The sequence below is a fragment of the Vipera berus genome (genome assembly GCF_964194415.1).
Source record: "Vipera berus genome assembly, chromosome: 3".
NCBI classification, from domain to species: Eukaryota; Metazoa; Chordata; class Lepidosauria; order Squamata; family Viperidae; genus Vipera; species Vipera berus.
In genome coordinates, this window is record NC_138204.1 from 93,136,785 (window position 1) to 93,150,358 (window position 13,574).

The window sequence follows — 13,574 nt, forward strand, 5'->3', positions numbered from 1 at the left end:
TTTTAAAAAATAAGTAAGCAGGGTCAGATTAGAGCAAGAATGGAAATCACCAGGAAATTCCAGGGCTGTAGGCTAGACAGGGAGTTCAAAAACTGTTTTGGAATACAGCAGAGGCAAACCGTGTTGTCAAATCATCAATAGTTGAGCTCAGCTAAAGGAAGTCTTTTATTTTTAATGGATAGTTATTTTTTTATTTACTCTGCAACAGGGATTTTGTTTTTCTGTGTTAGCTGATGGTGTCAAGCTGAAACTGGTTTACACCTGAAGTACTGTTTTTACTGTGCAGTAAATGTATTGTTGCATAGAAGACTATTCAAATGTTCAAAGTCATAGCAATACACACTGTTCCTTTCTAAATTGGTTTAGACCTAATAAAATGTATGAATTGCTTTGGATATGTTCTTATGAGATCATAACTATCATGCAGCAAAAATGAAGCCGTCTGATCCAGATGTAAGGAAAAATTGGAGTCAATATGATGCAGCAAGTATCTAGAAGCTTGGATCTGAGCTGAGGGAGGAAATGACATTTGAGATCCAATTTAGGGAGCAAATGTCTTCAGCTAGCATTGGCACTTAGTAGGTAGTAGCTTATCTTCCTAAAAGTTTATTTATTTAACTAAACCAGCAGATGTGTGTGCCATTAAATCATAATTCAATGTGGTTTAATAAAATACAAAGCACACTAAAATCTATAGTAACAAGAAAAAGTAAAATAACTGATTTTATAATAATATAATTTGTAATTTATTATAATTTTAATTATGAGGTATTACTTAATATTCCTACTATAATGAACTATTAGTATTGTAACAACAGTTCAGAAAATGACATTCTTTAAAATATGGAAGAAATGCATATTTTAGGTGCCTAGTAATTTAATATAGAATTATTTAAAACTAAACAAAAAATTGCTTAATTCTGGAGGATATACGCGTAGATAGTTTTTACTTGCTTCAAGTCAAATTTCTCTTCAATAAAAACAAAATTTGGCGATCATTCACTTCTAATGGTTTAATTAAAATTGTGCCCTGTTTTTCAGTTGCTTTTCTGTAATTACTATTCACTCCATGGAATTGGTGTCAAATGCCCACAGAAGAATCTTTCTAAATATCTGATTTAAAATGTACGGTAATCAAAAGGATAACCATCCAGGGATGCTAAATTCTTGAGCACCTCTTTAGCTTCTTTCTGAAACAAATTCTAAATCATTTTTTACATCTGCCGAAAAAGAAATTGAAAAGATTAAATGGGGCTTTCATGCTGAAAACATCTTTACTCTTTTTAGGGGATTTTAGCCATTTTAAGGTATTTGAGACATTTTCTCATTTAATTCACATATATGAAGTACACTTTGAGTGACAAGAGGTAGCCTAGGAATCTAAAAAAAATGGCCAGTAATTTAGATTAACAAGATTTTCTCTAAACTTTATATTGTCATAATCTTTCTACTTTTTGAAATTGTCAGAATTACTCAAGGTGAGTTCCCATCCCAATTATTTATATTACATTTTGGAATGAGGTTGTGTTCAAGTCATTGTTGACTTCTAATGACTGCTTGGGCAAGTCCCTGCAGTTTTCTTGGCAAGTGTTCCAAAGTTTTCAATCTTTCAGAAGTTTTCCCAAAATTTCTGAGATAGAGAGAGAGTGACTTTGTGCTTAAATCAGGACTAGAACTCACCATCTCTTGGCTTTTAACTTAATGACTCCACCAAATTAGCTCACATTACACTAATACAAATCCTATTTTATTATAAAATTATTGAAAGAAAATAACGAATGGGGTTATAACTCCTCAGATCTAGCATGTAAGAATAGGGTTAATAAGGGTTAATTAAGTCAAGCACAGTTTTGTTGGGATTAATATTAATGTTTTTTTCAGTCATCATATGGTGGAATTCCATGCTATTAAAGACAAGTTCTTATGAGATTTACTTGTAGCGATGCTTTTCATTTTATCAGAATATTGCTCTTAGAATCCATTTTTATTCAGGGGAGAATGTTTAAAAATTAAGGTAAGGAATTAAAAAGTAATTTGGGAATTACTATTTTTATTAGAATTTTACAATACAGTAAAATTATAAAAGGAAAAAGAAGAAAATGAAATAAGAAGATTGGGAATTACAAGGGGCATCAGAACTGCACTAAATAGATCTCCACTAAATAACTACAATGGAGTTACCCCCAGACAGGTGTTGATCTCTGCACATGTTTACCTGATTGCCAAGTTGTTACACAGGTAGTTGAACTTTGAGGATATCAGTAAACATAGCTCATATATTCTCAACACAGGCTAGTTAATCAGAATACAACAGTGCCTCTTTGTCCCATGTAGCATGATGGATTTTTGCCCATCAGATCTAAGCTAGTCAATTAACTAACTAACATCTTAGTTTATTCATAACAAAACTAGGGATACATTTCTTTATTCATAACAAAACTAGGGATATTGTTTGGCCAGTCAAGCTTATAACAATTCTTGTGCCCAGATACTATTTGTCTTTCTTGCAAACTTGTCTTTGAATTTGACCGTCAGCTTGAGCTAGATTCTGTATGTATTTCAAAACAAACTGGGAGACAATCACTTTAGACTTGTTTGTATATGCATATGTAAATATATTTAACAACTGCATTTAAATTCAGATCTATTTGGTGACAATGACAATGAGAGTGGAATTATGTATTCTTCTCAATTTGGTCTGATTTCTTATTCGAAAAAGGTCCTGTTTCAAGAGCTCTTGGAGAAGCTCTTTGTTTCAAGTATTCTTCTCTAAAGGGCTACAAGATAAACTTTATTGAACTTTTTAATTATGATCTAATTTAAAGGCAAAGAACAATATGAAGAGAGATTAATTTCCCACAGCAGGTGGTTTATGTCCCTCCCTTTTCTTTCTCTTTCTCTCTTTTTTGGCTGATATGTAAGTGTACACTCTAATTCATACTACTTAACCTGCCACAGGTTATTCTGAAGAATTCTAGACAATATAATTTGTGAACTAATTATTGAGAAAGATGTGTTGTTTTGCTGCCTCACTTACACAACCCACAGTGAGTCAATGGATTTTATTCAGCCCCCCAGCAATTCCAAGAAAGCCCATACAACATGTATTTCCAGCTGCCACGCTCAGCAACACTGGAGCGATACCAGAATCTTTGGCAAAACTCAAATACAATATACAGTCCAGAGTCCCAAAACACAAGTTCAAGGTACACGAAACAGGAACACAGAACAAGGAACTGGACACGCTCCAGAGACACCCGTCTCTTAGGGCGGTATTAAATAGGCAATGCCGATGCAGCCCTTCACAGTTGGCAAGATTGTCTTCTTGTGATACTCTGGCCAACTGGCATTGCGCCTGTCTCTTCTCTGCCCTGCACATCTTTGGATCGGGAGGAGGGGTGGGATCCACCTCCTCATATCAACTGGCTACAGGCAGCTGCTCATGTCCCTCAACTGGAGTCTTTAATTTCACTGTGGCTGCTCTTTCAAGCTAAAGCCCTCTGTTCCCTAATCCAAGCCCCCATATGACTCTGAGATATCAGGATTTGGCTCATCCTCCTCTTCCTCCTCTGAATTCACATCTAGAGAGGGCTCCAGAGGCATATCCATGACAGTTGTTAGTCTCTACTCCTTTATGCACACATAATTATTATTATTATTATTAATTAATTTTATTTATATACCGCCCTTCTCCCGGAGGACTCAGGGCGGTGAACAGGGCAAATATATAAAAAATACAAAAATACAAAAGTTAAAAGGAATTAAACATATGCCCAACTAAAAACAGTGAGTACAAATATTAAAATAACAATAAAAAACCCCACCCATCCCCCATCAGGCCAGGCCGGCTTGTTCAAATAAGAATGTCTTTAGATCGTGACGGAAGGAGCGAAGGTCGGGCGCCAATATATACAGAAATATATTTATAAGATTTATGACAAGACTGGAATTAGAATTAAGTCAAATGTGTAGGTTTTAGAGAGAGAGAGAATAATGCTGGGTTAAGTATATGTTGTTGTTGTTTTAATCAGAGCACAAGACTTAGAGAATCAGTTCCTAATAGTTTTTCTGAAGTTATTTCAAAACACACACTATAGATACAGCTGTTACTGCATTTGTTCAAGTTATTTGAAATAGTTCTGGATTGTTCATTCTAACCAAAGTTAAATTTCAGTGTGAGAAACTTGTTTTATTGTTATGTAGACTTTAGTTATTTGTATATTTGTTGACAATCACTGAATTTCAGCTAGAACAACATAGACTGAAATTAAATTGAAAGTGTGCTGACGTCTTGCTTTTTCTTTTATCAGGTGCAAGTGTAATCTTCATGCCACTGGCTGCAGATTTGAAAATAAAAAATTATTATGCGAGTGTGAACACAATACTACAGGCCCAGACTGTGGGAAATGTAAGAAGAATTATCAGGGACGTCCTTGGAGTCCAGGTTCCTATCTGCCCATTCCTAAGGGCACTGCAAATATCTGTGAGTACTTGTGCACAACATTACAGCTATAAAACTCTGCTTGGGACCCTGTGGATTAAAAAAAAAATCAAAATTCAGACCCAAATTTAGAGCATCTCTGAGATGCTAAAGCTTATTGGAAAATTAAAATCTTTATGGTTTGCCCAGTGTTATGCATCTTTACTTATTTGGAATAAGTGCTTTGGGCTATGTTCTTGGATAATGGTGCAAAAGAAATTATAAATCAGCAAGGAAATTGTGACATCTCTCTTCTATTTTATCAAATTTGCAATGCTCACACACACACACACAAAGAGAGAGAGAGAGAGAGAGAGAGAGAGAGAGAGAGACCACACACAAATACAGAGTTACATGTAAGATATAGGTTTTCTTTATAAACACAGAACTTAGGAGAGCTGAGATAGAATGTCCAAAACTTTAACGAACTGAATTTTAAGCTAAATTTCTTCAGCCTTTATCTAAGTACTACTCAACATTGGCTCATACGTGGTTGTCAAATTCTGATCTTTAAATAAAAGTGCAGAAATGGTTCAGTTTGATACTCAATTCTTTGATATAAGGTCAGCGATCCCACCATTTTCTGTGATTCTGAAAGTGTTGAGCCAATTATGCAAATGTTATGGCAACTTCCCAACCTGATTAACAAATGTATTGCAAATGTCTCATCATGTGACTGTACTGTTCTTTACCCAAGAATGTGTCAGTGTTTTTCACATGTATTTTATTTATAATGCAGTATTAAATTGCTTGACTGAGGATAACTCTTCTTTTTATGAGGTTAGATAGCCTGAGCAGGTTACAAATTTTTTATTTTTTAAGAATGTTTTTAGATTAACTATTATAATTCACCACTGAATGAATCATGCATGAGCCCAGCATTTTTGCTAGTCTTAAGACTTTTTGTTGAATTGTGACCAGTTTTAGGCATTGTTTATCATAGAAATGTGTTTATTTTCATCTGTGTGTCAATTGGCTCTTAAAATCATGGTGTAATGTTCCTTAGAATGGATCTTATGTCTTCTAAATATCCTTATCTTTATATAGTTACTACTACTAAGAGACATTTTATTCCTCCAGCTTCCAATTATCAATTATTCTTGTAGGATAATTCTTGTAGGATTATTGAGTTTATGGGTACATTCAAAATTAAGTACTGACGACCTAATAATTTTGATGAGAGAGATAAAAGATGGAGTCCAATTCTCTAAATCAATGGGGCTTAATATATTTTCTAACACTTCCTATACATTTCTCTCTCTCTGTTTAATAGAAGTACTGAGAGTAACACAGTGTAGATTGCAAACAAAAATGAGGGGAAAAGGCATTAAAATATGATATCTGTCAATGTCTTTGAATTCCTAGTAATTAGATTTGCAAACTCTTCAATGGGGGAAAAATAATAGCAAAGAATTAACCATCAAACCCTACCATGTAAATTTATAATTTTGTAAGTAGTCAAGAGTTATCCTGTATAAGTTGGGCAGCCATATATTGAATAAATAAATAAAATTAAAATTTGTAATTTGTTTATGTATTTATTTGTTACATATAGCTACCCATCTCACATATGCAATTTTAAGCAGCTTACAGTGAAATAAATAACATACATAAAATACAAAGTATAAAACAATAAAAAATAAAACACAAAGCAGCTGGGCATCACCCAACCAATTATCCACCCAAGGAGATAAGCTCCATAACACATCCAGGGTCCCAGACAAAGGCCATAAAGTACTTTTTCAAGGCCTTATGGAAGGCCTGCAAAGACAGAGCCAATCTAATCCCAGGGAAAATGATCTTCCAAAGGATAGGCACCATAGCAGAAAAGTAGGACTGGGCCCTACCAGCCAATGCTTCTTCACTGACTGTGTTCTGTTCCAGCCTACAACCGGCCCTGTTTGTGTGTCAGGGACAACCCCTTTTTCCTTTTTACAGTCAATAGGCTGGAAAAACCCAACCCAAATTTATTTACAGTTCAAACAAAAAAGCAACAATATTTCTTTCAATAAATAAATCAAAATATCAAACAAGAATCAACAAACAAGAGTTAAACAGAAGTAGCAAGAACAGACCACAATTCTCTTAGAATGTCTCCAAACGGTTGCCTTCAGCAACCAGCCCTTCCCACACTTTCCCCTTTTATTTTCAGTCTCAAGGCGTGGCTTCTCACTGCCTTCTCCTCCTCTCACTGAGTTGCCTCATTGATTTTCACTGCTCTGCTCTGCTGGATTGCATTCTTCTTCTAGCGTCTCTGAACAGATTCAGCTGTGACTCTTCTGAGTCCAACAGCTCATACTCACACAGCTGAGCCTCATGAGGAACATGAGTGGAGGGGCCAGGCTGAGAGTCCTGCAGTGCATCAGAGCCTCCCTCTGACACCAAAGGCTCTCCAAACCCCTCCTCCTCCTCCTCAGATTCATCGGACTCAGCTGCTGGGAGCACAGGCTGACACTGAATCACAACAGACTGTACCCAGAACATGATTGCCTGATAAATTGGACAGGATGGGTAGAGATAGATGGCATTTTATAAATATTTAATAACTGGTTTGTATAAAATTCAAACACCAAAATTGGAAATAATTATTCAGTGAATGATTACTTTGAAGAAATGGGTGGTTCTGTGATTTACATAGAGCTGAGGATGGGACTCTTGCTGAATAATTCTGTAAGCACTAAAAGTTTGCCAATATGCTCTATGTGGTCTCATAGTCCATCTGTATGAATTCACAGATGTCCACTCAGCTGCAACAACAGGTAAGTACTAATTCTTAGTGTGTTTCGGGTTTATGGCAAAAACAGCAATGTGTCATATTCAGAACGTTATCTCACACTTCAAAGCAACAGCTGTGAGGAAGCAAGCCTCACAAATGAATATTTCAGGAAAGAGAACCTGATCTAGCTTAATGTAAAAGTCATAGTCTAAGTAACAAGCCATGATGAGAGCATGAAATTATAAAATTCCTACCAAGCAAGATGAGAAAAAGTGAACCTTCAAAAAGAATAAGAAAATACTTTATAAAATCATTAACTTGTAGGCTGGGAAAGGACACTTTAGAGTTTAGACCAATGAATTAAAACTTAGAAGCTGTATTCAGACTATTCTCTTAAACATTTTAAAAAATTATGGGATTGTTTTTTCCCTCTCTCATAGAATTCTGAACTTAACTCAATTTATCTGCACTAATTTTTATGATACCTCCCAATTATTCATTCTAGTGAGGGGAATGTCTCATTTGTTTTTGGTTTTTTTTAGAAGTTCCACCCATCTTATCAAACCCAATTTATACATTACAAAACTACCATCTACTCCCAAAAGCAGATAACTGATTGGATTTTTCCTAAAGGTGACAGCAGGATTTCTCAAGGTAGAAAATTTGTGTATGCTATCAAAATTTGATCGAGTAACATTCAAAATGAAATTTGAATAGAATTTCAGAATAGCTGCTGCATCTATATAAACAAGGATCATTAGGTATTATGATGGCGAGAGATAGAGACCAATCCCATTTATTTTAATCTATCTTTATTTATTACAGGACTGCAAGAAAAATTGTAGGGGTCTACGGCTATAAGTTATAGCTAATGGTGGGCAATGAAAATTCCATAATGATTGTAAATTTGCTCTTGAAGCACACTGAACATAATACTCAGATTGAAACATAGGATTAACTATTCTTTTATTATTCTGTTCTGGTATTTAATGAACAGTCATTTTTCCTTTGCGGATATAATGATGAACCAATTGATCTTACATATTCAGACTGTCTTTCATAAATGCTATTCTCTGTGGCTTTGCAGGCTTTAATTGGCTCCTTTTCTCTTTAGAGTAGGCAAGCAACTACTATACTCTAGTCCCATTCCTGTGAGGAAATGCCAAAAGAATGAATGTCCTAAGAATGTATTAAACGCACCATGCAGAATTCACTTTTGAGTTATTTAGCTATTTCATAAAATTATGTGTTATTCTTGTTCTCTTTTGTAACCAAAGATCTTTGAAGCCTCATTCAAGCATTAGTATTCACTGGATACACAATAAGGGTGTGTGGTCCTCCTCCACTTGAGTCATGATGGCGATACCTAACAAGGCAAAATATGTGTGCACACATGTAAATCTTTGTAAGAAGAGAGCCTACATGTGTACAAGTGTACATAGTATACATTTGTATATATACATCTGTATGTAGTACTATTACCTGTATATATGATTGTGTAAAATACAAGTGTAGAGTGTATAGGTTTTGTATAGGTTTCATACAAGCCAGGGATTATTTAAAATGCTTTGCTTTGGCTAATTCTGTCATTTGATTCTTGATACTTATTCTTCATCTTGATATTGGTACAGCCATGTAAAAGCTCTACTGGATTAATGTCAACATGTTTCCATTCTTAACTAATATTTTTTCTTCTTCTTATTTTCCAGGTATGCCCAGTATTTCCAGCATTGGTAGTAAGTAATAAAGAGCAGACTTAGGCCGGCTTGGCCTGTTGTCCAGACTCTGAAAATCTATTTTTCCAACATCTATTTCTGTTTTTTTTAATGCCTGCTTTGTGATAACTGGAAAAATAGTATTAACTCCTTCCTTCAACATCTGCACATTATAAATATTCATGTTGGGAGGGACAAAAGCTTTATATGTCTCATAGCACTGCATCTTGCAGCAAATGGATATTCCATGATCACCAAACAAAAGTGTTGGGAAGCTAAGAGATACCAATCAAACTCAGTTCATGTTTTTTCAAAACCGGTATTGCAGGAATGCAGAGGAAAAACAGAATAGGGGTTATAGGAACTTATAGGAAGTTATATTTAAGTAATTTCTGTTTTATAGTTTTTAAAATTCTATTGCTTCAGTGCTAAAACCACCTGGTAGACCTCTAAGAAGAGTAGCTAGGTATTACAAAAATACAATTTAATAATGCACATTTTCCTTTAATCATACAGGTTGTAGTTTTGACAATATTTATTTCTATTTTTCTTCAAATAAACATTGTTTTGTCATTTCTCCATTGATTTTCCATAAAGCAACCCAGTTGCATAAATAATTTGAATCATTTTTTTTTTCAACCATGGATTGATCCAAAAAGTTTTCAATCTGTGGCCCATAAAGTAGTCTCTTGTGTCAATATAAACTAAGATTTAGGCACTTTCACTCTTAATCTCACAAAATTCTTGTAAAAGATTATTATTTTTATTTTTAAATGTAGAAATAAATATTTAAATTGTAATTTTATGAATGTTATTTTAATATAAAAATAAATTCAATTGTATTTAATTTTGAAATCCTATGGATGGATGCCATCTAAAATGGACACATTGACATGGTGCCCCCTGTGGCCAATTGCTGGCTTATCTTGTGGTCTTCATAGGTTTTAAAGACAATGTTGTGATCCTTATAAAAGAAAAAAAATAGAAACATGGCTTAAATTAAGGTCATTTCAGTTAATTTTAATAATATCCTTGTTTTTATATAAAATATTTAAATATAGTCTGTATTGGAAATATTTTTAATACTGAATTTGACTAAGTCAAAAATTATTTTCCCTAAATCAAATAATAAATAGTATAACCTTATAGTATTCTTAAGATGCTAAAAGAAACTGGAGTCCACAGGAATCTTTTTGTCGAATAAATGTGATAACTCAATTCAAAATGCACCCCTTAGATCAGGGGTAGGCAACCTCGGCTCTTTTATGACTCGTGGACTTCAACTCCCAGAATTCCTAAGCCAGCTGGCTCAGAAATTCTGGGAGTTGAAGTCCACGAATCATAAAAGAGCCGAGGTTGCGTACCCCTGCCTTAGATACTTATGACTTCATAAGTTTAGTCCAAAATGGATGGAGTATGTGTTATGATACTCATTTCATCATTTTCTCCCCTTGGACAACCATTCTTACAGATGTTTGTGAAGAATTGACATGTAAAATTAATAGTGAAGTAAAGCATGACAATGTTCTGATAATATGTTCTGTCAAATTTCCCATACATAGAACAGTATTTTAGTTATTCCTACCTGTTGTTTTATAACACACTTCCAATTCTGGCCAAATACATCTACTTTCTATTTATTGCCAATGTTCTATTTCAGGGGTCCCCAACCTTTTTGGGCACCAGGGACCGGTTATGTGGAGAGAGGCTTTTCTGTGGACTGAAGGGTGCATAGTTTTGTATGCTGCCTGCATCTCATGGATGGGGCTTTGCTTGTTTGTGTGGCCTGGTTGCTGGCATGCTGTGGCCCGATACCAGTCCATGGACCGGGGTTGGGGACCCTTGTTCTACTTTATTGCTATCATTAGTATAATCTACAAATAACAAAACTTCCCCTGTAATCAATAAAAATATAAAGAAAACTGTACCAATTCAGGCTGAATTTATTGTAATGTCATTATTTTCTGTAAATTAATTGCCCGAATAGCAAATTTTTGGTTTTTCAGTTTGGAATTGTGTGTTCATAATTTGATTAATGGATGATAAAATCAACAATTTTATATACTGCTCAAAAAAATAAAGGGAACACAAGATAAGACATCCTACTATTAAATACAGTACATTGTGTTATTTAAGTGTTCCCTTTATTTTTTTGAGCAGTATATATATCATATATATATATATATATATATATATATATATATATATATATATATATATATATGTTATTCAAATTAAGATGATTCAGAGAAGTACATTAATATACAGAATTTAAATATTTACTCAAATTTAGATAGGAACAGGAAGAAATTGAATATGAAATATACTGAACTTGAAAGGGAAAAATGCATTAAAACTGAATCTTGCTAAATAAGATTTATTTATCCACCCAATAAATATGGTTCTGAACCGAAAGGTATCTGAAATATCCTATTGAGCATATCTGAAATTTGCCTGAAATGCCACCTTCAATGCATTGTGTACAAAAAGGATGAATGAATAAATAACAGTATTCTACATATATTACTTTTCATCCCTCTGACTGGCATTCTTTTTTACATTTTAAAACATTTTGCTCACATTTGTTCATGAACTCCTGGGAATAAATTAGCCATATTGCTTGATCTGGGAGGGTGGAGAAGATAGAAGAAAACTAAAGAAAGTCAGAAGGAAAATACTATTGTTCCTGTATAGAAAACAAAATTGTCTTAAGTAACAGAAATGGATATATGGTAAAATAGTTCTTGTGCTTCTGACTGTTGTTACTGTCTTGCATGTATTTATGTGGTTGTAATGTCACCTTACACTCTCATGGAGCTTTTTTTCACTGCATTTGCCATCTCTGAACATCAGCAGATTATGGCCTTCAGTCTCTTAATAGGGAAACTCAAACAGCCTTAAACAGAGATAATCTGGAAGGATGCCCTGTTGCCTTCTTTGAATTTTGGATGCTTTATACAAAAGAATGATCAGTATCATTTGCTTTTGCTTCAAGGATTTTTAAAGGGATTTTGAAGAGTATCTTCGAAAAGTCAGCATCTTTTATGCATTAAAGGTAACTCTAGATCATGTTTTAGAGTTACTGGAATATTGTTCATTGATATGATACTCTCACAATGTACTGTATCGAAGAAAACAAAAGTCCTTGCCACGTTCTGATCCACTGTATTTCACAGTAATGAACTCAGCCTTCTAAATAGATAGGCAATAGATAGATGATAGACAGCCAGACAGACAGACAGATAGACGGACAGACAGAGAATAGACACATAACATAAGTTATTTACATGATTTCAAGAAGCTTTTTTTAAACCTATGCCTACACAGGATATGTATTCCTGTTATACACATTTTCATATTGTAGAGCAAAATCTTCTCAACATTGCCTGCTTCAGAATACAGATCTTCATTATTTTGACTTTATCAGTTCAATAGAGAAAAGAGAAAAAAATGAAACCATTAAGAAAGATTTTTTTAAAAAAGTAGATGCTTGTATTAAATTACTGAGATTGCAGTGATCAGAAAGAGGCTATCCAGGATAAATAATACACACACATACACATAAGCACACAATATACATATACAATTTTACACATGCATGTACATATATGCATGTGTGTGAAACTGTAGAAAATACAGAAGTATAGGGATGCATATATATGTGCATTTTCTGTATTTTCTCTGTTTTCAGTGAAATTTGCAATTACATAGTATGTGAGAGTGTGTGGTCAAAAACTTGAAGCAGTACATTATGGTTATGCATAGTGCCAAGAATGGTCATTTTGACATCCTTTCTGAGCATCTCCAGGATAATTACAACAGAGTTTTCCCTATTAAGGACATTTGTATCTTCAAGTGTCTTTCAGTTGAGTAATACGTACTTGGTCATTTCCTACATACTTGATTCCAATGCTGACCTTTTCAACACTTTTCAGCTCAGGCTGTGGAAAAACAAAAACAAAAGAAAACTGGTGAGATGGTTAGCAATTAATGAGTCCCAAAACCAATTTTAGAACACTATGAACCTTTATTTATAAGTTATTTCAACATAACACTCAATACAACCATTTTTAAATGATCACAGTATAGGCAAATGTGTCAAAAATATTTTTCATATTGAATATTAGAGAATAAATCTTGTTCTTTTGTGCTTTCCTTAGAAACATGTTAGGAGATTAACAATTTCAAAAGTTCAGGCTCTCCTTCCTGTTACAATAGACACAATACAATTGTTCACCAGGCTACTTCAAATTGTTAAGTAGACTGTCACATTTTTGGTTTGTCTAAATATAAGAATTCTCTTTTCTAGACAGGAAAGTACCAGGAAAAGCACTATTTTAAGAGTGTCTTTTCCTATATTGCATAGAATATATGAGTTTATTAATCTTAGAGAATATTCAGATGCATGACCCTCCCTATCACAAATAGAAAAAGTGCTAAACTGCAAGTTCTTTTTCCATCATGTACCAACCCATTACACTTTCTCTGCAATAACCTTATTAGTATTAAAATGATATAATAAATCTTTTTTTGTAAAGTGTGAGAAACAAAATCTACCCTTATAGCTTGCAATGCACTCTGCCTTTCTTTCTGGTCCTCTGCCTTCCATCTCTATGTTGTCACTGCCTGTCACATCTGCATAGCTAAGCTTGTTATATACCAG

The 13,574-nt window shown here is 34.0% G+C and overlaps 1 protein-coding gene across 2 annotated transcripts in view; it reads left to right on the plus strand.

Annotated features, from left to right (window-relative positions):
* Positions 1-13,574, plus strand: part of NTNG1 (netrin G1) — a gene marked incomplete at its 5' end in the record, with an annotated part of 247,964 nt that overhangs the window by 161,688 nt on the left and 72,702 nt on the right. For both annotated transcript variants that reach the window (XM_081324960.1, XM_081324961.1), the window contains 2 exons: positions 4,311-4,483; positions 8,906-8,932. In XM_081324960.1, coding sequence (XP_081181086.1) covers positions 4,311-4,483; positions 8,906-8,932 — 200 coding nt within the window. The remainder of the gene's footprint in view (positions 1-4,310; positions 4,484-8,905; positions 8,933-13,574) is intronic.